At 39.2% G+C, this 24861-nt stretch overlaps 1 protein-coding gene across 8 annotated transcripts in view; it reads left to right on the plus strand.

Annotated features, from left to right (window-relative positions):
• The window catches only part of NECTIN3 (nectin cell adhesion molecule 3), a 198791-nt gene that overhangs the window by 141973 nt on the left and 31957 nt on the right, over positions 1-24861 (plus strand). For 6 of the 8 annotated variants that reach the window (XM_065588390.1, XM_024103460.3, XM_065588394.1 and 3 more), the window contains one exon: positions 4153-7194. In XM_065588390.1, the coding sequence (XP_065444462.1) occupies positions 4153-4745 (593 nt within the window). In that variant the 3' untranslated portion in view covers positions 4746-7194. Of the gene's footprint in view, positions 1-4152; positions 7195-11847; positions 11987-15576; positions 15659-24861 lie in introns of those variants that run through there. The other 2 variants (XM_005283612.4, XM_065588388.1) reach the window with 1 other exon arrangement.

A 24861-nucleotide genomic window follows, 5' to 3' on the forward strand; every position in this document is an offset into this window, starting at 1 on the left:
TTGATTACATTGGAGGCATCCTTTGGTAGGAAGATGCAATTAGGGTAGTTCCTAGATAATTCCTTAAACTATATAAAGCTTTTGCTTTATATCATGGGTAGGAGGGACTTGTGCTTCTTCCTATTCTATCATAATAATTTAAAAATTTGCTTTGCTTCTTGCCCACCACCCCATTTCTTTGAATCACTGCTTCCTACCTTTCTTTTTGTTATGAGGAGAGAAGCTATGCAGCAGAATGAGAAATTAGTGTTACATGATTTTCTTTCTGTTAGCAGCTTGTCTCCTTGTTCAGCCCACCTTGATAGTCTAGTAAGAAATAGAATTTTTTCTCGAGAGACTTAACCTTAATTACCTTAAGGTTACCATCTGATTGCTGTTAATTGGTTGCTGGAGTGTTTCTACAGCTCTGGAAGAATTCTAGTGGCTTGAGTTGAAGGGTGCAGCTTAATCCTGGAGTCTAAAGCAACAACTTTGGATCATTTCAGAATTCCACAGGTGAGAGGCATTATCTATTTATTTTAAATGAGGAGAGAAGCTGCTAAGAGAAAATTATCAGGCCAGAAATGTCTCATTCTTGAAAGACAAATTGAACAGAAACCATTGTAAACGTTCAGTTGAAGGTGCTTATTTGGGGTTCTAGACTGTAAACTAGGGGAGGCACAAATAAGTGAGTTGAGGCAGATCATTAGCTTTATATAAACTTAACTGTATTACTTCATTAGTTAGCATGTGCTGAAGTGGAAATAAAAGTTAGACGCTCTTAGGCCAGCAGTTCTCAACCAGGGGTGTGTGTACCCCTGGGGGTACATAGAGGCCTTTCAGGGGGTACATCAACGCATCTAGATATTTGCCTAGTTCTACAACAGACTACATAAAGCCCACTTAGCAAAGTCCATATAGACTAAAATTTCATACAGACAATGACTTGTTTATGCTGCTCTATATACTATACACTGAAATGCAAGTACAGTATTTATATTCCAGCTGATTTATTTTATAGTTGTATGGTAAAAATGAAAAAGCAAGCAATTATTCAGTAATAGTGTGCTGTGGCACTTGCAGTTTTATGTCTGAGTTTGTAAGCAATTAGTTTTGAAGTTAAGTGAAACTTGGGGTACGCAAGACAAATCAGACCCTTGAAAGGAGTACAGTAGTCTGGAAAGGTTGAGAGCCACTGTCTTAGGCCAAGTTTGTCAAAATGGATTAATTATTTTGTGTGCCTCAATGTTCAGTGTTCAATATGGAATACTGTTTCACTGGGTTAGGTATGAGATACTTTCCTGGAAATGAGATGTCTGAAGTTTGATAACAAACAAAAATAGTGCTTGCTTGCTTCTGGAAGTTTTGGCCTTGAGCTGTGACAGCAGCAACAGTGGAGAAATTCTGGCCTCGACATTTTAGTTGGGGATGGAAGGGGGAGGGCTGTACCTTTTATTTCAGAAAAAGTTAAATTTAAAAGGACATTTAAGACATTAGAGTTCAATTTTAGAAAATACTAGAGAAGCATTAATAGCTGTTGCTTGTTAACAGTATGAATTGTCAGGTCTCCAAAATAAGTGGCTCCTAGATAAAAGTAGGTACAAAGTACAAGTGTTCTGGATTATATTTTCTAGAGACTTGAACATACATAAATGAAAATTGAGGCAATAATCCTATTTCAATTAACACTTTGAGAGCTACTTCTTGCAATCCTTTTAGACATTCTGGTTGTGGAATATAACATAAAGAAACTTGTCTACCGTATTACATATTCAAATTAATCTCACTAGTTCAGGTTTTCAACTAAGAATATTTTATATCGCAACACTATATAAATCAATTGAAGCAAAAAATCTGCAGTTGACACAGGTTTTACTTCATGGCAATTGGAAAGTGCGTTCCAGGAAGCAAGCATTGCTTATTTCTGAACACAATGGAAAAATTTAAAGGATGACATTTCAGAAAACCATTCTCTCTGGCGAGGAGAACTAAGGAAGGATTATAGCACTCTTTTATTTCTTAAATACTTGAGTTTGCCCCCATTACCTGGTTCTGATGCTATCTGAAGTGTTGTAGCTATGAATCTAACCTTTATTTCTTTAATAGAACAAACAGTTGTCAGCCTTGATTTGGGGGGGGGGGGAATGATTTCAATCTCTGCCCTTAAATCTAAGGATGATGATGATCCTGGTAAATTGGGGTTGTTAAAACCTCTATCCTTTTTCCTTTATAGGATGAAACAAAGTTTTTTTTCACTTCAGGTTGAACTTCTGGATCACTAAAATCATAATCTGAATTCCTTTTGTTCATTACTTTAGTGCATCTTCTCTCCTTTCTTATCTTAAATTCACTTAATTTATATATAGATGTGTTAACCAAGGACCTTAGTGGGTCTCAGTTTGTTGCTTTCAAAAGATTTTTTTTTACAAAACTAGCAGTAAATATATTGAACAGAACTTGGCAACACAAATTGTTATATGACACAATACATGAAATGCAGATGAATAAATCAATTGCAGTAAGTATTGTGTGCATTGAAAAGATAAATTATTCAACGTAGCGTAAGAATTGTATAACCGATTTTACACAATTGTTAGTAGTGCCTTTTTAAAAAAAAAATGGAAAAACATTGCTCAATAAGAGCCTGTAAACATTGCATTTGTCAGAGGGACTGAATTTTTTGGATCTTACTTCTAGTTTTGTGTATTCAGTCACTACCATTTCAGGCTGAATAGCTTAAATGCTACTTTAACCATTCTCATTAGTTTCATTATTGGTGTTTAGTTGCCTCATTAGTAACAAACCATGTTAAGAACGAGTTAAAGATAGCTTGATACTTAGGTATCGTTTAAGCAGGTTTTTTAATATTCTCTCTAAAATGTAAACTGACGTCATGAGTCAAAATTTTTCAGTTTTAAAAACTCTTGGATGAATTAACTTAAGCTTGCAGCTGGTGATAAGCTACTACTTCATACAACACTTAGTATATTTGATTTTGCAATTTAAGAGATCATGAAGTCACTTCATTTTAAACCACTTGCAGAGACTTATATGACTCCCTACGCTTCTTACATATAGAAGCGTGTACATCGCCAGTTGACTTAGAAAATCAAAAGAAAAAAGGTCTCATAAAATCTGCTGCTGGGGTTGTACAGGTGATGTTTCAGTGCATACCTTTGAGAGAGCAAGATAAAACTCAGAATGTATGCAATTAGGAAGGAGACAGGGAACTTAGGAATTAAAAAAAAATTGCTTAAAAACAAGAGTTAAACCAATCGATGTACTATTTATTACATACTGCAGAAAACTATTTTTAGTGACTTGGTTCAACTGGTTTCTGTAGAATATTTTTCTAAAATAGTGGTTTAAAATATAAAGTTGCATTGTTACACTGACATCATTCTCTTAAAAGAAAATTCATAACTAGAAAACTGCATAACATAATTTAACTTTGAGTTCCTTCACCAATCCCCACTTAGGCTGTTGAGGTTCTATTAACACAGCCAACGTTTTGGGGAGAATAATTAAAATCAATCGCTTACTTTCTGCTAACTTAGCACACAATGTATAGTTTTTCATTCTTCAAGAGTTTATTTCAATGCACTGAACAATTTCAAAATTTAATAAAAGTTTAAGTTAAAAGTGAAGACACTATTTGTCCTTCGCCAGTATTAATTTTTCAACTGATATTTCTTACCTTTAGCTGAGGAATTGGTTAGTGGTTGGTTCTATTTTGTTTTTGTTTTTTTGCGGTAGATAATATTCTCCATGGATGAGATCAAACTGGTTGGAAATAGTAAACTATACAATCTACATAAACTGAAAAGGAACTTCTCCGTTCTTTCATGAGAATTAATAGTTATTTTAAAATTTGATAGTGATTGTTTTTGTGGTACAAAAGCAATTCCCCACTCTGCTTATCCAGTAGCCCAAAATGAATACACAGAAGCCAATTCAGAATTAGTTGAAAAACTATAATCTGTATTGCAAAAGTACTTTAAGTGCGCAAACGTCTTAGAAATTTAAGAATGAAAAACTATTGTCTGTTAGTAGAGAACAACATATTTACATATTCATCAACTTGGCTTTCTTATAAACCCTTTACTGATTTAGCTTGCATTGACATTCTTTGCCTTTTCTGTGTCTTGTCTACCCTATTCCTCTTTCCATTAGATCCTCCTACTACTACTACACGACCACCCACGATTCTATGGCATCCTTCAACTGATGGCATCACAGGTTTAGCAACAGAACCAAAACTAATACATTTTCCAACATCAACCTTGCCAGCAATGCAGGAAGACAATTGGGGTATCATCATCGCTAGTGCAGTGGGTGGGGCGCTCTTTCTGATGCTTGTAAGTGTTTTGGTTGGAATTATCTGCTATAGGAGAAGACGGACGTTCCGTGGTGACTACTTTGCTAAGAACTACATTCCACCATCAGATATGCAAAAAGAGTCTCAAATAGATGTTCTCCAGTCAGATGATGTGGATTCTTACCCTGACAGTATAAAAAAAGAAATAAAACATCCAGTGAACAGTCTAATATCAAAAGATTATTTAGAAGACCCAGACAAACCAGAGTGGAACAATGTAGACCATATTAACAGGTACCAAGAACGCTATGAAAGACCAATGGATTATTATGAAGGAGGAACACTGGGAATGAAGTACATGGTTGGCGAATGTTATGATGACAATGAAGAAGACTTTGTGTCACATGTAGATGGCTCAGTAATATCCCGGAAGGAGTGGTATGTGTAGTAACCACTGATACCTTAACTTGATTCATACAGTTCCATTCATTAGTTGATCACTTTCAGGTTGTTTATATTTTTACTTGAGGAAAAACAAGCTTTTTGAAGTTGATTTTCAAGCTTTTGATATTGTAAAATTCTGGGTTAAATGTATCTGAGCTGCTTTATGATTTTTCAATGCTGTACTACTGTCTTTGAAAATATTGGAATGTTGATGCATAATGCTTTATTCGTCTACAGCACATGTAAGAACCAAGTGCTAAATTAAAGTTACCATACAACTTTAGAGTTAAAAAGCAACTGTCTTGGCTTTGTGATTTAAAAACAGTTTACCTGAGACTATGATCAAGTATAATCTTTGTTAAGCATATGGTTTTTTTATCTCTCTCTCACACACTCACACACTCTCACACATTTTAGACAAACAAGTGAATTAGTCTCAAAGATGAAGTTTATCTAAGGTAAATTCAATTCTTAAAAGTAATTTTTACCATACAAAAACATGGATTTGCTTAAATCTGTTTTTTTCAAAGGTATATTTTACTTTTCTACGCACAAATGAATACCTCTTTGTTTTAATGAGCCTTCCTGTAATATGATGTGCATAGTTAGTGGTAACTTTTAAAGAAAACACGTTGCATTGAAAAAGTTAGAATTCTCAGTGAAGGAGTTTAAGGAATAACAATCAATATATGGAAGACAATATATTGTCTTATAGCTGATTTTTGAGAACCATTTTTTACACTACAGTTCCTTTCCAAAAAGTTCTATTACAGTCTATGTACAGAATTTGTCAGTTACAGTCGTGTACTTCACATGAGATCAAAAACTGATTCTCTAACTTAGAGAGAGAGAACTTTCAACTAGAAATAAGATGATGCCTGGAAAGTTTTCACTGGGGATTGGGAAATACAAGGTTAGGTCTCAATTCAGATATAAATTCTAAGTGTATGGGGGAAACGAATGGAGTTAATATAGCTAAGATATACAAGTTTAAGATTCTAGCAGAATACAGCATAACATGGTGTGCAGAACATTAAAAGGTAAAGGGAAATTTCTTACAATCCTTTGTGATTACATCATTGCTTTTAAGAGTTGAGCAGACTTTAAAAAATGCATATTTATGAAAAGGGGTTAATGTAAACAAAGTGCTATTTAAAATAAAGCAAGTAGGGAAATAAATACTGCTATTTAATGCTGTTGAAAAATAATTTGTACAAGCACACCGTGGAATCCCCAGAACAGCAGTTGTATGTATTACTCAGTTGGGTTTGTTTGTATTTCATTGGTTTGCTTTGTTGCAAATAAACAAGTTGAATTGTTGACTAAAACAGTAAGCAGTCTTGTAGCTAGGAGAAGTAGATGGTTACTAGAAATGAAATTGCATGCTTGGAAGTCAGTTTCAAGAGCTGGAACAACCTTGCCTCTCCTTCAGTAGTAGGTTCACTACCTCAGCTTTGCAAATGGATAGAATGGAATCTGAATGAAGTTAATTCAGATAATCTAGTTTGATAGCAGTTAAATTGTAAAAATTAGAGGTGATAAACAGTTCTGTGGTGAAATCATAATTTAAGCTCTCAACTTGACGTGCATGAGTTTAAAAACTCTTACCCAGGAAAACTTGCCTTAATGTTGAAGTCCAGAAATGAAAAAACTTGGAGCGGGGAGAGGGGGGGAGACAAGAGGGGAGATTGCAACACAAATAAAAATTTTACAAACTTGGGCCAGAATTTTAAGGATGCTTAATGGCTACTTGTTTGAATTTTTCCTTTAGTAGTAAAAACACTGCAAAATGACAGAGTATTTAGAGTTTTACAACAAATATGGTATCTGTATTAGGCTGTTGACAGTAGTCTGTGTTTCCAAATGACTGCATGTCTTCAAAAATGAAGGGTAGACTAGTACATTCTTATAAAGATTAAAACAGTTTCCTAAGGCTTGTTAGGTTCATAATTGAGAGCTATGTGAGACGTATATTAAATTAATTGACCAAGTCTCAACTTAGCACAATAGCCAGGGGGTCTGTGCTCAGGTGTAAACTCATGTAAATGAATTCTTATAACACACAAGGGTCTACTCCAAAGCCCACTGAAGTAACTGGATCAGATTCTATATATAGAACTTGCTGTTGTCTCTGAGAGATAAGTTAACTTAAGAGAACCTTAACTGTAAACTCAATGTCCATGTGAGATAATTTATTTGGACCTTCGGTAGGTTTTGGTTTTTGTAACAAGTTGAGATTTAGAGATGGGTATTTCCTATACTCTTACGTGTTCTTCACCATCTTAAATTATTAAACTTTGAGTTAAAATTTTTAAACTGAAGAGGTTGGTGGTAGAGCTAAGACTCCAAAAGAGTTGCAGTGTTTCCTACTTGATGTGTGTTTGCTGTAAATAGAGAATTGATTGTAAGTATGAATAGTTGTTGTGTGAAATAAAAATCTGCTGTTAAATTGAGTTCTTGAATACAGGTAGTGTGCAGAACTGATTGAAAGACATGAAATAATGAGCTAAAGCTCACACCCAAATATATGTACATTAAGTGTTTAAAAAAGGTTTTTGGTGACAATCAGCCTTCAACTAGAATTGTTTCAGTCTTGCTAGTACTTTGAAAATTATTTCTACATATTTAACTGCCTTTCAAAATGGCGTATATAGAGAAACTTAAGCAATTAGCATGGTTGATACTTAAGGACAATTCTACCTTAATTATTAACAGTATGTTAATTAGTCACTTAAAATAATTAATGACTTCATTCATTTCAGTTAATAAACGTTATGTTAACTGTTCTCTTAAGTATTTGGACACTTTACTTTCTTGAAAGCAAAAGCAGTTCCTTGGATGACTTAACTCATTCTGACAGAAGTTATGACGCAACAAAATTTCTGACCAGTGCAGTGTGATGGAGTTTGTTACTCTGTATTTGCCTCTGAGACTCGTCCTGCTGCCTTCTTTGCTTAACTGACCAGACAGTCTAGGAAGTGTCTCCTGCCATAGACATTCCTCATCAGCACACTGACTACCAACAATCCCCTGGGAAATAGATCACTTTATTTTTTCCAGGAATTTTGTCTCTAGAATGGAGCGAAGCTCTAGGAACAAATTTGCTTAGCACCGCAGATGACCCTGTGATTATCACCTTCCCAATCATATGTATTCAGTGGTTCCTTGCCACTCTATCCACTGATCTGTTGCCTCCCACTTTGTTGTGTGAGAGATTGGGAATAACACCAGGGAATTCTTCACCTGGGTCAACGTGACTCCATGGCAAGCCACTCCACATATCTGACGCATGCTTGTGGATGCTCTTAAGAAAAGCAGGATCAGTTAGTGAACCAATAGTGCCAAAATATCCCCTCACATTCTGTAAAATGAAACAAAGCCTGCAAATATGCAAAGCCTGAAAAATACTCCATCAATGAAGTCATATTCACATTTGAACAATGGTTACTTTTACTGCAAGGGATTAAAAAGCAGCACCCTGTATTTTTTTTTTTCTTCTACCTGCAGCCTTTCAGACCCAGTAGCTATGATCTTTACTAGACGACTTAAAGCAGCGAGGGGAAAAAACAAATTCCGCCGTTAAAGGCCAACTCAAGGAGAAGGTCAAATCCCAGTCCAAGGCATGTACAGTACAGTTTGTTAGGCACTTTAAGTGTCTTTGGAAATCTTTCCATCAAATAGCTTTCTTCCCAAAAAGTTAATAGTTGAAGACTTATTGCTTGTGAAGTTGACATATTGCACTGTACTAATATCCTGGATACTCTCTGACATGGGTTCAGTCATGTCAATTTGGTAGGGTTCATCTACAATAATTAGGTTTTTTATAATCTTGTCATTAACAGCAAAAATGGCTAGGAGACAAAACTAAAAACCATTAATGGCTATGCTGTTATCCTTTCTTGACCAAGACTACCTTATTCTGGCCAGTTCCGCATGGGTGTCAAACATCAACCCTTGAATTTCAAGTAGTGAAGCTTATTGATCAGAGCTCTGGAGTTTTTAAAGTGAAGTGCCTGAAGCTGGAATCGTAGCAGAACTTGGGTCCTTAGGCTTTCCAGAGATGGTACTCTTCATGTGGGGCTGGCTAAAATACTTGTCTTGATGACCGTTGCTCTACAGTTTCCTATGCAAAGAATTCTATCAAGTCTGATAAGCACTTCAGCAGTAGCATCTTACTTTCTCTTGTTGAAGTCCTTGGTTCCATCCTAGTGCTTGTCAGTCCCATTAGAATTTGCATCTCTCTGTTGCCTGATTCTACAGCACATTTAAAAATAGAATCTTAGCCTTGGAGTTTGCGGAGACAGTGCACTCGTATGGGTGAATGAGGACTGAACCATTAGACCGGTACCTTACCATGGGAGTTCAGGTTGTGGGAGTAACTGTTAAAGCTAATTAGAGTCTTGAAGATTAGGATAAACCTTGAGATAAAAATAATGACCCTTTTGTGGTATGAAAGAGTACTTATTCCTGTCAATCATTGAGCTATCCATAGACTACAGGTGGAGAACCTGAGAAGGGGACAGAATTGAGATGAAAAGTAGGTATTGACTAAATAACGAAGAGGTGAGGAAAATGAGGATGAAACAAAAGATTAACAGAAAGGGTGTCTTAGTTTGAGGTTCATGAGCTACAGGCTAGAAGCAGTACACACAGATGGTACACTCCCAAGCAAGCGTGGGAAGTTGTACACAGGTAATATACAGGATGTGAAGCCAGGTCTTGCGTAGCAATAGAACTTGAAGCTAAACAGGAGGTCTGGGAAACTGGAATGAAAGCTTGCATATCATAGTCTGTCCAAGGCTGTACAAAGACAGTGGGATAGTGGATGGCCAAAAGCTGAAATGTCAGTTTGTCACGGTTTCAGGTGTTTGACAGTTGAAATTCAAAAAAATGCATGGTATCCACCGCTTCAGATGGATTAGTGCAGGTGTAGGCAACCTATGGCATGTGTGCCAAAGGCGGTACGTGAGCTGATTTTAAGTGGCACTCACTCTGCCCGGGTCCTGGCCACTGGTCCGGGGGGCTCTGCATTTTAATTTAATTTTAAATGAAGCTTCTTAAACATTTTACCATACATACATACATACATACAACAATAGTTTAGTTATATATTGTAGACTTATAGAAAGAGACCTTCTAAAAATGTTAAAATGTATTACTGGCACGCGAAACCTTAAATTAGAGTGAATAAATGAAGACACGGCACACCACTTCTGAAAGGTTGCCAACCCCTGGATTAGTGCTTGCACACGAGTTGGTTGTTTGGCTCTGTGCATAACAACAAAATCAAACTGACAAGCTCTGTTTCTGAAGTACTGTTCTGTTGCATTCTAGACATACTGCAATTTAAACCTGGCTGCTAATATATTGTGAATGTGCCCAGTTCACTTGTGGTTAGAAGAGGCAAGTAGCAGAGGGAACCTCAGGCTTGAAGTAGAAAATAAAGCCCCATGCTTTGGGAGGAAATTAATCTAGATTGTACCATTGTGACTTTCAGTGTGGTCGTTTTTTATAATATGAGGCTTATGCATATGGAGAAAGACTTGAGAGAGGTGACCTATCATTTGTAGAAAAGTGACCAGCAGTCTCTTTGTGAGAGATAAGGAGACAAACTTGAGACGATGATCTCTAAAATACAGCTGCATCAGAAGTTTCTTTTTGTGTGTTTGGTTTTAATAGCTTTAACTACACTGTAGTGGCCCAAATGGTGCCATAAAACTCTATGGTGTGGAATATGAAACTGGAAGGACGTTCCTATGGGGAGTGTAGTCTGGCTGATTGGAAATAATCCACTCTCGCTGATGGAAAAAGGGTGTGTTTTCATGATTAAAAACAAGCATGAAGTAACAGTAAAGTACGGTTTCAACATCAGTGCTTGAAACTATAATGAAATATGTAAGAAATGCTACAATTTGTCCCAAATGAGACTAAATGTATATGTTTAATAACCGGTAAGATGATGGTCAGGGAAGAGCCTGCAGTTAGAAGATGCACATTTAGGGCATGTCTACACTTACCGTTCAGCTCACTAATAGTGACTTGTTTTTCTAAACTAGTACCAACTATCCCAGATCTGAAAGCTCACATTTAGCTATATTTTACTGTTACATTTTGAATTCCTGTCCCTTTCCCTCTAAACTCTATGGAAGTTTTTTTTCCAGCTCTGATACCTTTGATATGCTTACTGTGATGATGAGCAATTATTGAACTTGGGCAAAATCACCAGTTTGCACGTGGCAAGGTGTTTGCAATTGAAAAGCTTCCATTTGAAACTTCCAACCACATCTAAAATACTTGGGGGGGAGATGAGAGCAACTGTAGCAGTTAGGACTTGAAACTATTAATAAATGGATAAGATCTATTAAGTCTGATATAAACATGTATTTGAAATTAAAGTCAGCAATGATGTAGCTATGGTCAGTTGTCACATAAAGTACTTATATTTAATGTTGTTGGGAGTTGCTTGAAATCTCAAAGGAAATTTTCTAGAAGTCTGTTTAGAGTAGCAATTTCATTAAACTTGGTCAAAATAAGACATGCACTGAAAATTCTTAATGCTTTCTAAAAGCGTTCGGTCTTGGCGTTGACATGGTATTAAGAGTGGTCTTGGTAAGTATTAACTTATTAGTATTTTTGCATGTTAACTTCTGCCAGCAGTCTTTCTTTTTTTTTTTCTTTTTTCTTTAAAACTAATTTGCGTGGTCCCAGCTTTTGAAACCCACAGTGGTTTTTTTAAAAAAAAGGCTGCCACCTGAGTATATTGCACTGTCCCTTTAAGTTTGAAATATTAATAAAAAGCATGCTGTTACTGTATTGTTTTCTTCACTGATTTTATTAATCTCAAAGGCTTAAAATAGCTTGTTTATTCATAAACTACCTTTTCTTTATATCTACAAACTATCTTGTTAAGAGTTAATGAGAGCTGGGCCGATGGCATTGATTATGAAGACTTTGAAAGAGCGTCTTAGACTATAAAAACAGCTTTTGCATGATGATGCAAGTAGATATGATAGTTTCCAAAATGTTGCTTAAATAACTAGCTTTGTGAGGATGGAAAACACAAAATAATCCCTGGAAAGGATAATCTGTGGTGCATTACGTTACAGATATGCCATTTAAACAGACATCTTCTGTAGCTGTAGCGGGGGCTGTAATTGGAGCAGTTCTTGCTCTCTTTATCATTACCATCTTTGTGACAGTGCTATTGACTCCAAAGAAAAAAAGGCCATCGTACCTTGACAAAGTGTAAGTATCTTAATTTCTTAAACTAGAAACAATAAGCATGAAGTATTTGGCTGTATTTGTAGTAGCTTAAATGCTATAGTTACTTTGTAAGAAACAAAACTTTAGTATGTACTACTATCAGTCTCTGAAACCAAAAGTGGTGTTGAGAAATTGAACAATGCAGAATCACCAGGATTTATAAAAAGAAAAAACAAACATAGGAGGTTCTGAGGGGGGTGGGAAGTGGGAGAGAGTGGATGGGGGCGGGGCTCAGGTGGGGCTCAGGTGGGGCTCTCCCCCTGTCCTCTTTTTTGATTGTTGAAATATGGTAACCCTATAAAAGTGGTGCCCTGGCTTGGCAGGGAGGAGCTGCCTTCCGGAGGCACCGGAGAGCCAGAGCGTCGGTTTGCAGGAGCAGCGAGCCCCAGCCGTGGAGGAGCCGGCATGGCACAGGGGGGCAGCAGCCCTGTAAAGGCGGCGGCACCACTATTGGGAAGCAGCTGTGCCCCCCGCACCTCCTGCCCAGGCTGTGGCGCCGGGGGGGGGAGCACGCAAGGTCACAGCCTGGGCAGGAGGTGCGGGGGGCGCGGATGCTTCCCAATAGTGGTGTCGCCGCCTTTGCAGGGCTGCTGCCCCCCTGTGCCACGCCGGCACCACTATTGGGAAGCAGCCGCGGCCCCTGCACCTCCTGCCCAGGCTGTGGCCTGGCGTGCTCTCCCCCCCCCCGGCGCGCCAACAGGCTGCAGCAGATGCATACAGTCGGCAGCCCCCATGTGCCCCCCGGCTCGCCCCTCGCCACGTTTGGACTTTGCAGCTCCTGGGCATGTGAGCTGCCACCTGGGCAGCAGCGGTGGTGGCTCACACTCCAGGGAGCCGTAGAGCCCAAGCGCGGTGAGGGGGCAGCCGGGGGGCGCATGCGGGGCTGCCGCCCGCATACATCTGCTGCAGCTTGCAGGAGCCCCCGGGGGGGGCGTGCCGCAGCCTGGGCAGAGGGCGTGGCTGCTCTCCGCTAGCCGTGCCGCCGCCTTTGCAGGGCTGCTGCCCCCCTGCACCATGCCGGCTCCTTCATGGCTGGGGCTTCCCGCTGCAAGCGGGACGCTCTGGCTTTCTGGTGCCTCCAGAAGGCGGCTCCTCCCTGCCGAGCTGCTGCAGCGGCCCAAGCCTGGCAAAGCCAGTGAGTGGACTCAGGGTGGGAAGGGCTCGTGGGGGGGCTGTGCACCCTCCAGGGGAGTTCAGGGGGTGGGGGGGAACCTGGTCTGGGGAGCAGTCCCTGGGCACGGTTGGCCCCTGGGGTCTATAAAGGCTCATTGGGTTTTGCCCCTCAATGAACCGATGTGCGGGGGGGGGGGGGGAGGGGGAGGGTGGTGGTATTTTGGCGGCGCTGGGGGGGGTTCGGCCCTCAGCAGTTTTCTTTGGAGTAATATGGTCCTTGCCACTTTACGAGTTGTGCAGGCCTGCAATGTACTAATGGACAATTCATTAAGCATTTTGTCATCATGTGTACAAGTGTAACTAGACAATACTGTACAGAGGTGTTTTATTCTAAGTAGATACAAAACAAACTGAACTTAATATAAATCAATACAGGTGACTTTAAATCTTATAAAAAGTATGTATAATCTGTTTGGCCCACAAAATGTTGTGCTAAGGTCCTATGTAATAAGGTAGGGGTACCAATGAATTAAAGGAATTATCTGGGTACCTCAAATCAAATTAATTGATTATACACAGACTAAAAAAAGTGGTTTTTTTTTTTTCTTTTTTTCTTTTCAGGAACATTACATATGAAATACTTAATCAAAAACTAAAATACTTAACCAATCCGGGCACAAAACAAAATTTTCAAAAGTGCCTCAGTTACTTGGTGCTCAGTTTCTGTTTAAAAATAGACTGTTTTGAGGAGAGAGGGAGTGCCAATGATTGATCTGGTGAAAATCAAGGTCCCTTCAAAGGGTTTATCAGGATAGAGTAGAAAATTTGCATTAAATCATATCTTCATTCTTAGGTGGCTGCTGCTGCACTTGTTCATAGTTGAACTACACACTACAGTAAAAGAAAACAAAACTCTAGGCTCAGATGTTTAACTGCAGTTGAAGTTTGTGGGATCATCATGAATATTAAGTGGACAAAAATGAATCCATGAAGTACTAGTCAGATGGGACTTAACTGAGGACTTCATATACTAAAAGAATCACTAAACTACATGTTAAATGAAAAGTAATATAGACAAATGCAGTTCAGTCTTATTTTTTCAGGTCTGCAATGCATTGTTAAAAAAAATCATTCTAGTTTACTTTGGCTGTTCTGGGAAAGTAAAGATTTAACAGCTCCTCCAGTTGCCTAGCACCTACACACTCACTCCTTCCTTGGTATATATTATGAGCTCCAGCTTCCAACTTCTCCTTCCACACCGGTACTTGGAGACATTATATGTAGAGAACACATTTGGTTCTCTCCTTTTCTGTGTAGAAATACTTTATCTTAATTACTGAAGAGTCACAAATAGGTATTCTCAGAAGAGAAGAGGTAACTTTCAAAGTAAGCAATTACCTAAGATTTACTCAAATCTAACAAAATTCATTAAGGATGATAATGTTGGGAATCCCTCTGAGACCTTTTCCCATCAGCTTCCCAAGAACTCAGTTCCACTTCATCACTCAGGTATTTTTATTTGGCGTACAACAGTGCTATGCTAAATTGATCAGACTCAAACGCAGTGGGCTGGATGCAGGGTACATCACAGCTCCAAAGTTGCACAGAAGCCCTCTCACTTATATAGGTATATACAAAGAGATGTGTTGTATATAAAATTACACCTCTTTGCATTTACTACACATTACATCACATATTTGTGGATTGGCTTGGTTACTTTGTGGGAACCAATGCCCATGCAGCATGCTCTGTCCATGGTTCGACTTCCTCTTTATCTCATCTCTACGTTCCTAGCTTATTTGTCCCTTATGTAGCTCACAGCAAATAGTTCCCTGTGTGTTCTCCCTCTTAGGTTAGTTTGCTAAGACATTCTTTTTAGTTTACTGACCTATATACTTACCTTATTTAGTGCATATATCCTGTTTTTCAGTCCAATGACCTGCCTAATCCTGTCTTCCAAAGAGTGAGGTCTCCCTGTGTGTCAATTACTCCTGTCTGGCCAGGCCTCAGCTAGAAATAATATCTAACATTTGAGTATTCATAATTAAGATTCTTAGTACACTGAAGTCTTTCCCATAATTTTAAATTGAACATAGAGAAATAAAATAATTCCCATTGTTTCAATAAGTAGTACTTTCTTTTGTACTGCAGACAGTTATCCAAAGTAAACCTCTCTTATGCAAGACTGATTACAAAGAATGCATACGATATGAAGAATAACTAGTTAAAGACTATGAAGGGCCATGTAATTGGTGGTTGCCAATAGGTTATGTTTACAAAACTCAGTTTCATTGTAGATCTATTAGTGGTGAGAGGAAACAAGCTGTAGAATATGTATCCAGGGCATTTTTGAGTTGGTTAATGTTTCTGTGAAGGTATTACTGTGGGGAATGTTGACTTTACTGTTCATTTGGTCTTCATAAATATGCCAAGTCAAACTGTATTATCTCTTTATGCAGGATTGATCTTCCACCCACACACAAACCACCACCTTCATATGAGGAAAGATCACTCTCTGTATCTCAGAAAGAAGTCATTCAGGTATGTGAATGAGTGATTTTAACATTTCAAAACGGAGAATAAGCATGTGCTAACTAACATTATGTGGCTTAAAATAATACTTCAGTGTTAGATGTACAGCTCCTTGTAATGGGAATTGACTAATGTTGGATTTCTGCAACATGAAGTTGTTGATTTAAACTTACGTGGAAGAAACTACTATTTTACTGAAGTATTAAAACAAAGTATTAAAAGGGTTTCATTTTAATTAGCTATTTGTTTTCTCCGCGTATAATATATTAATTTTATATGGAAATGCCATAATTTGCTGAAATTGGCATGTATTAAACACAATGCTGTAGCTGCTCTAAAGCAAAATAACTCGTAAATGGTAGTTGGTTATTTTATGCTCCAGAATATTCTAGTGCACCTGAAAAGATGGGGACAGAACTGCATTGTGAGAAGTATTAATGGTTTGTCCGCCTAAGCTTCCTTACGCAGATGAATTAATAATGCCCCCGGACATGGAAGAACCACAGGAGCCGCCATCCTGTTAACCTAGTGTATGTGTGACGGGTTGAATCACAGAAACCCCCTTGGGAACTGCACCCGATGTGCAAAGACTACCCCTGTTCCTGTTTTCCCTGCCAGCTCAGGGCTCCAGCACCCTGTCTTGCTGAGCCAGACACTCCCATCTGCTCCAACACAGACCCAGGGTCTGAATCACTTGTCCCAAAGCTGCAAGTTTACCTGAGAACAGCTCACAGAAGTGTGCTTGTCTTTAGCACTTAGATGCCCAACTCCCAATGGGGTCTAAACCCAAATAAATGCGTTTTATCCTGCATAAAGCTTATGCACGGCAAACTCATAAATTGTTCGCCCTCTATAACACTGATAGAGATACACAGTTGTTTGCTCCCCCAGGTATTAATACATACTCTGAGTAAATTACTAAATAAAAAGTGATTTTATTAAATACAGAAAATGGGATTTAAGTGGTACCAAGTAGTAACAGACAGAACAAAGTAAGTCACCAAGCAAAATAAAATAAAATGCGCAAATCAATGTCTAATCAAGCTAAATACAGATTCTCACCTTCAGAGATGCTTGAGTAAGTTTTTCTCAGACTGGACACCTTCCAGGCCTGGGCACAATTCTTTCCCCTGGTACAGCGCTTGTTCCAGCTCAGGTGATAGCTAGGGGATTCTTCATGATGGCTCCTCTCTCCTTTTGTTCTGATGGCTCCTCTCTCCTTTTGTTCTCTTCCACCCCTTTATATATCTTTTTCGTAAGGCAGGAACCCTTTGTCCCTCTGGGTTTCCACCCCCCAGTCACTGGAAAAGCACCAAGTTAAAGATGGATTCCAGTTCAGGTGACATGATCACATGTCACTGCAAGACTTCATTGCCCACTTGCTAGCACACACACATACAGGAAGACTAACAGGTAAACACAGCCATCTGCAGACAATGGTCCTGGTTAATGGGAGTCATCAAGATTCCAAACCATCATTAATGGCCCACACTTTACATAATTACAATAGGCCCTCAGAGTTATGTTTTATATTTCTAGTTTTAGATACAAGAGTGGTACATTTATACAAATAGGATGATCACACTCAGTAGATTATGAGCTTTGTAATGATACCTTACAAGAGACCTTTTGCACGAAGCATATCACAGTTGCATTATATTCACTTATCAAATCTTTATAAAACTATCCCAGTTACGTTATATTCACTTATTATGTTTTTATAAAACCATATAGACTGCACAGCGTCACAGTATGGTCTTTCAGTAATGGAGGTGCCTTACAATGATGGCTTCTGTGATGGGGTGGCAGGCATAAGCCACTGAATACCTTTGTCATAATTGAACTAGTCAACTCTGCTGTCAGTCAGACTTGGATGACTTCATTTACTAGAAAGGTTTGTTCTGTAATAGGCAACATATATACAACTAATTTTAACATTCATTACGGAAAGCATCCTCAATGGGAAATATTAGTATTTCACTTCATGTAATGCACTATACCCAACCACCTCATAAAATGTAGAGGTTTTATGAGCCTCAAAATTGAGGCTGGATGTGGATTTTGAACCTCAAAGTCTAGGAGTGAAATCCTGGTCCCATTGAAGTCAATGACAGAAAAACCATTGACTTCACTGTACCTAGAGTTTCATTCTAGGAGTGCTCTAATTTGGGCTTCAGTTCAGTACCTATAGTATTTAATCAAGTTCATGTTAAAAGTTTACCATACCAAGCTCCATTGTAATACATACCAAGCTCCATTGTAAAATAGTTCACCGATTCAGTCTATTGGCTGAAATTTTTCTGTAATTCCTTCCTCTTAACTTACTAACCATATAAAGCAAGAAAACTGATACTCAAGATACTAGTGTTTGAATATTGACTGCTCATTTTACTATAACGAGGTTAGAGAGAGAGAAGATGCAGTTGGGACAGCCTGAAATAATTAAGGCTCTAGTTATGTGTTAAGGGGAGAAAAAGACCAGCGTGACTGTCTTGTACCTTAAATAGGGGGGTGAGGCATATGTTAGACCTTTGTTTTTTCTTTCACACACAATCACTGAGATGAATTGGGTTTAAAAGCAATGAGAGTTATTAAAGCGAAATGGGGAGAAAAGGGTGATGGAGATTTGGGACAAGATGTTGTTCATCTTGGTTTTGTATGAGCACAACTGGAGTGATAGCTTGTTTTTAGGACACCAGGAGAAGACTTCAGCTTTGGAACAAAGCTGAGTTTTCACACTGAACACTTTCACACTTGGTTCACACATTCTATAGTTTTTGGTCAAGAATTGCCTGAAGGAAAACTTCTGCAAAAAAAAAAAACAGCATTTCCTTCACCATAGTTAAATAATGAAGTTCTTAATTATGGAGTTATGGACTCTGCTGTTAGTTGCAAGACTGATGAAAACTTCTTTGTTCTCCCTCTCCTCTTGCCCCCCAGCCCCATTCGGTCTCACCCCGATATCTCATTGAGATTGCTTTAAGCATCCAGGCTTAGTGTCTTGCAAAATGTATTAATTATGAAAACTGATACTCTTATTGATATAAATGTCCAGTCCCCTGTTAAAATTTGAACATTTTTGACCTCAACTTTTTGAGGCAATCAGTTTCAAAATCTAATCACAGGTTGTGTGAAAAGTTATTTCCTTAATTCAATTTTGAATTTGCTGTCTGATAGTGTCACTAAATGTCTACTTGTTCTTGTGTAATGAGACAGGGAGGACAGAAGTTCCCAATCTACCTTCTCTATTCCACGCATTATTTAATTTGTTTTATCATGTCCGCTTTTATTTCTATGGTAAACAATCCTAATATTTTTCCATGCCCTTGACCGTTCTCATCACAGTTCTCTGAACCCCTTTGCATTCTGTACTAGACCTTTCTTTAAGATGTGGTGGCCACTGTTTCAGGTGAGGCCACATAAATGATGTATATAATGATCTTATATAAAATCTTATTAGCGCCGTCCTATTCCTTAGGCATCCTGATATCATTTCCTTTTTTTAACCTTTAGTAGAGGTGTTCACTGAGCGGCCAACAATGACATCCGTGCCCCTTTCATGAGCAGATTAAGTCTATTTAGACCCTTGAGAGTTGTAAGAGTATTCTTGATTTTTTTTTTCTATACAGTGTGCCTTTCTTTGCATTTATTGACATTGCATTCACCTGCCGTAATGCAGCCAAATAACCTAGTTTGTTTAGGTCCATGGGAAATTCCTCAGTGATTCTCACTAATCTATATAACTTTGTATGAACTGTAATTTTTTTTCCTCATTACTCACCTCTTTGCCTACTCCAGACTATTAACAAATATTTTAAACTCTTGGCCTTGGTATATAACCTTGGTGCACTCTACCGTTAACCTTTTGCCATGAGAAAAATCAGCCATTTAATTCTAGTTTTGACAGGTAACAGACTAGGAAACAAACCATGACAAAATTTACTTTCTCACCCTATGACCATGTGGACTTTCTGTGGTAACTTATGAGGGATCTTGTCACAGGATTTTTGGAAGCTGAAATGAACCATCATTTATCCTTTATCCTTTAGTTCATTGACATATTCAAAGATCTCTAAGATATTGAGATGCACATTTTCTTTGCAGAAGAGGAGGTTTGGACTGAAGGTAATGTCTTAAAGTTAAAGGTCCTAATGGAGAAAGCAGTAGTGATTCTTCAAATGCTTCATTGTATTGCATTATGAGGTTACACATACACACCATGCATTCAGAACTGGAGAATTTGAAAGTAGCATCCATTGGTCTGTGCATGTGCTCTGGCTCACCTCATGCCTCTGTCTGAAGGAATAAAGGGCAGGTCACACTGTCTGCCTCTCCAGTTCCTTCTCACCACCACATAGTCCGGGTCAGAACCTTCAGTGTCCATGGCTTTGGCTTCATTCTACAAAATAAGAATAACATAGTTCGTAAATAGTTATAACAGTTTTAAGAGTTTTTATAGTTTTTACAGTTTTTAGTGTTTTATAGCCCTATTAGTGTTAGATTAGTCTTCTGAGAGGACCCCCATACCCTGTTTGGGTGCCAGACTATGCCCAGGCATCAAACTCTGCTTCCTGCCTGCGATTCTTCTTGGTTAGTGATGAGAACCAGCACTGCCTGTACTACCGTGAGGAAGTCCACATCATGGCGAGGTGCAGTATTTGCCAGTCATTCTCCAGCCATACCTGCCAGACGTGAAGCAAAGCCCTCCTCCCCCTTCTGGACTTGATCAGGACAACCTCAAATTCTATAACTGCAAGAGCATATCTGCCCAAGGACAGGTTCCAGGCCATGAAAACTATCATCGCCCATGTCGCAAATAATGTTCAAGTATCGGTCAAGTCATGTCTCTCTCTCCTAAGTCATATAGCCTCATGCATCTGTCACCCCATTCTTTGTTGCTTTCAAACACAGCTGCAGTCAGTATATTATCGAAATTGCAATTCCATGAACCTCTTGGTGACGTTTCCAGTCAATGAGTATTTTCTCTGCTGTGATGGGCAAATCCTCATCAGATATGCATGGGAGTCCCTTCTTCGAGGAGTGTTCCTGTGGGTGCTTCACTTTAGGTGTCTGCTCCCTGTGCCTGAAATCGCACAGACACCTAAAGAGGAAAACCCACCGGAACAGCCATCTTGAAGAACCTCAGTTACTACACAAGATGAGTAACCTCTTTTCTCCCTTCCACTCTGGACAGGAGTATTACAGATCCATCCCTGTTAGGTTGGAGAGCTCACATGAACAGCCACACAGCACAAGGTACCTGGACCTCTCGAGAGTCCAGAATGCACCTCAATGTCTTGGAGTTGCGAGCTGTCTGGAAAGCATGTGAATCCTTTCTTCAATTCATCCATGCTCACCATGTCTTTATAATGTCAGACAATGTTATGACATCTACAAGCAGGGAAGAGCGAGATCTGCCTCCTTGTGTGCAGAAGCAGTCCACCTTTGAAACTGGTGTATCAGCAGTCAAATTACTCTATCAACAGCCTTTCTTCCAGGGAAGATTCTCGCAGCAGACATTTTGCAGTCGACCACAAGTGAGAGCTCCACTCTTTGGTACTGTGCATTATTTTCGCTCTATGGGGAACCCCAACAAGGGATCGGTTCATGCCTCAAGCAAACAAGAAATGCACCACAAGTTGCTCCAGAGGAGCCATATGTCGCCACTCCCAGGGCAAAACTCTACTTCTTCCTTGGTCAGACCAGTTCAACTTTCCTTTGCCTGTCCTCTGCTGCTGCTCTTGCCATGGATTCTATGCAAAATCCGGCAGGAAAGAGTACGGGTCATCCTGATTTTCCCCCTTCTAGCCCCAACCATTCTGGTTCCCAAACTCATACACAGTCATCCTGAGGCCCAATCCTCCTCCCAGTATTCCCCAAGTTTCTGCCCCAGTAGAACAGCAAGATCAGGCATCCCAATCCATGTCCGCTCCACCGCAAGGTTTGGTATTTAGGTTTGCTGAGTCATTGTAGCCATGTCAGTCCTAAGATATTAGAGAGACATGGTGGGTTAAGTAATATCTTCTATTGGACCAGCCTCTGTTGGTGAGAAAGACAAGCTTTCCCAAACCTGAAGAAGAGCTGTGTGGCTCGAAAGCTTGTCTGTCTCACCAACAAAAGTTGGTCCAATAAAAGATTACTTTACCCACTTTGTCTCTAACATCAGGTTTGTCCTCATATTCAGAAGCCTACTCTCCAGTGGGATCTAAACCCTGTTCACTCAGTACTCACAAGTCCCCCCTCCCCCCTTTGAACTTTTGGCTGCTTTCTCAATGTGTCTCCTTCCCATGAAGGTTGATTTCTTTGTAGTCATCATCTCAGCAAGACGGGTTGATGAACGTGGAGCAATGATGGCTGATCCTCCATACACATATTCCATAAGGATAAGGTTTCCTTGTACCTACACCCTAAATTGACCCCTAAAGTAGTTTTGGAATTTTACCTTAACCAATTGATTCACCTACCTGTGTTCTTCCCCAAACTGAAAGAATTAAAAATAGTTCATAACATTTGAGAATTGCCTGAGAGCTGTACGCAATCAAGGTACTACTACTTGCCCAAGGACACTTTCACAGCTAGTGCTCTTTGACACTGTCAGGATTAGTTTAGTTGTCCTTGGGGAATCTCTTTGCACTAAAGTCTGTGTGAGAAGTTCAGTGGGTGAGTGACTTTTCAGTTCACTGGCAGTTCAAAAAATCAAAACCAGCTTTTGGTTCAGGTCAAACCGAATCCAAATGAAATCTCTTTAGTTGAAACCGAAATGAATATTTTCAGGCATTTCTAAAGTGCTAAATTCCCAAAACGGCCAGAGGTGAGCGTAGTGCTGCTGACCTCCTTTGTAAGTTGTAGCTCAGTGGTTAGGACATTCACCTATGTGAAGAGTAGGTTCAATTCACCCGTGTCCCTGATGTGGAGGAGGGAATTGAATTTCATTGTCCTATGTTGCAGGAGTGTCCTAGCCGCTAGGCTATGAAATAATCTGGTGGGGGCTTTGTCAGTCTCCTAGTGAAGTTGTAATTTTATGTAAATAAATAATAATTAGTCATTGCAGCATAGACTTGAATGTCCTAAATCCTTGGTGAATGATCTAGCCAATGCTACAGAGTCATGCCAGGCTTCTGGCTGAATGACTATAAATTGCCACAATGAATGACCACCACCACCACCACCTCTCTCTGTTAGTTATTCTGTGAATGGCTTTTAGGCCCCAGGGAAAAGAAACTTGCTGCAACTATTTGTCAAATTAGTAAATTGCTTTGGGTTGACCAAAACTGCATTTTTGGCAAATAAAGTATTTATAAAATTTTTTTTACCGAGCTCTACATAAGATATCAGTACCACTTGTTGCCTCTGCTTTTTGCTAGGAGTCATTAAGAAAAAGGCCTGGTGTTTGTATGTGGGATATTGGAAAAGCAGCAGTCCTGTTATATTAGTTAGTGCTTACTTAAAACAGGAAGAGCGCTAATTGACTAGTTTGAGTGTGAAAGATGAAAAAAAAATTGAGCAGTTACTAAAGCAAATATGTCTGACATGGTTTCTATTGGATAATGTATTGTAATCAATCTCATACAACTACTGTCATTTATAATATGCTGGCTAGGCATAATCTTACATTAATTCATGGATTCTAAGGCCGGAAGGGACTGCTGTGATCATCTAGGCTGACTTCCCATATAGCACAGGCCATAGAACTTCCCTAAAATAATCCCTAGAGCATATCATTTAAGAAAAAGTCCACTCTTGTTTTAGAAATTGTCAGTGATGGAGAATCTATCACAACCCTTGGTAAGTTGTTCCAGTGGTTAATTACTCTCACCATTAAAAGTTTATACCTTATTGCTAGTCTGAATTTGTCTTCAACTTCCAGCCATTGAATCATGTTACACTTTCTGTGCTAGATGGAAGAGCCCCATTATTAAATATTTGTTCTGTTCCCCATCTTGTAGACTGTAATCAAGTCACCCTTTAACCTTATCTGTCTTAAGCTAAATCGTTTAAGTTCCTTGAGTCTGTCAGCATAAGGCATGTTTTCTAATCCTTTAATCGGTCTCATGGCTCTTCTCTGAACGCTCTCCAATTGATCAACATTATTCTTGAATTGTAGGCCAGGTTTCAAGCCCTTTGCAAATTTCATCAGTGGTGATTTTTCTTCTTCCAGCATTGGCAAAAATCCTAAATAGTATAGGACCAAGAACTGATCTCTACAGATCACACTGAAAACCAACCTGCTTAGTGACAATTCGTCGTTTACAGTTACAATTTGAGACCTATCAGTTAGCCAGTTATTGTTAATCCATTTAACACAGAGATAATCAGTAAGCAGCCTATGGGCCAAATGTAACCCACCAAGGCTTCCAGTGTGGCCTGATAGCTCACCTTAAATGTTAATCATTAAGTTCACAAACAGTGATGAACTGCCTATCATTTGCCTATGACTTCCTTAGTATGTAACGTACTGGCACTGCTTAATTTGTAATGAAAAAGGTGCCGGGGCTCAGCTCAGCCACCGTTACTTGTGCACTGCTGCTGGCGGTGGCGCTGCCTTCGCAGCTGGGCGGCCAGGGAGTGGCAGATGCTGGCTGGGAGCCCAGAGGTGCCGGGGCTGATCCCCAGCACAAATTAAGCATTTGTTACTGGATCTTAAATTCTCACAATATCAATACGATTGTGCCTCCCTTTTTTTCATTAGTGATGCAGCTGGAGCCAAAAATCCACACGAGTGGGAGTAAATGTCACAAAGTCGACAGCAAAACCAAGCTTTTAATCCACACTGGACAGCACTTTTCTTTTTTATTAAACTACCTTATTTAAATTCAGAATCTTTGTTTTAATATGCCAAATGACTGCGTCAGTCTGGAAGGTTATCAACATGAGGCACTACATTAAATCAAAGCGCAACGTTGGCCTATCCTCCTGGCAGTATTGCGAGATGTGACAAAATTGAAAATCTGAAATCTTCATATCACACTTAAAACGTTATTGTCACAACAGCAGTGAATCTACAAGAAAAAACAACTGTCTCTCTCTCTCTTTGGATCATGTTGGTACTAGTTAAAAAGAGAGCCTTTCCTGGATGCTTGTGAAAGAGTGCATGTTGGAAATGCTGGAGGAGCTTTTTGCTGGAGATAAAAACAAAGATGACGTGCACCATATGAAAGTTCCCTTGTCTGATTCCACGGCAGTGTGAAGATTGGACATAATTTATGAGGATT

This window comes from Chrysemys picta, chromosome 1, assembly GCF_011386835.1.
Source record: "Chrysemys picta bellii isolate R12L10 chromosome 1, ASM1138683v2, whole genome shotgun sequence".
Taxonomy (NCBI): domain Eukaryota; kingdom Metazoa; phylum Chordata; order Testudines; family Emydidae; genus Chrysemys; species Chrysemys picta.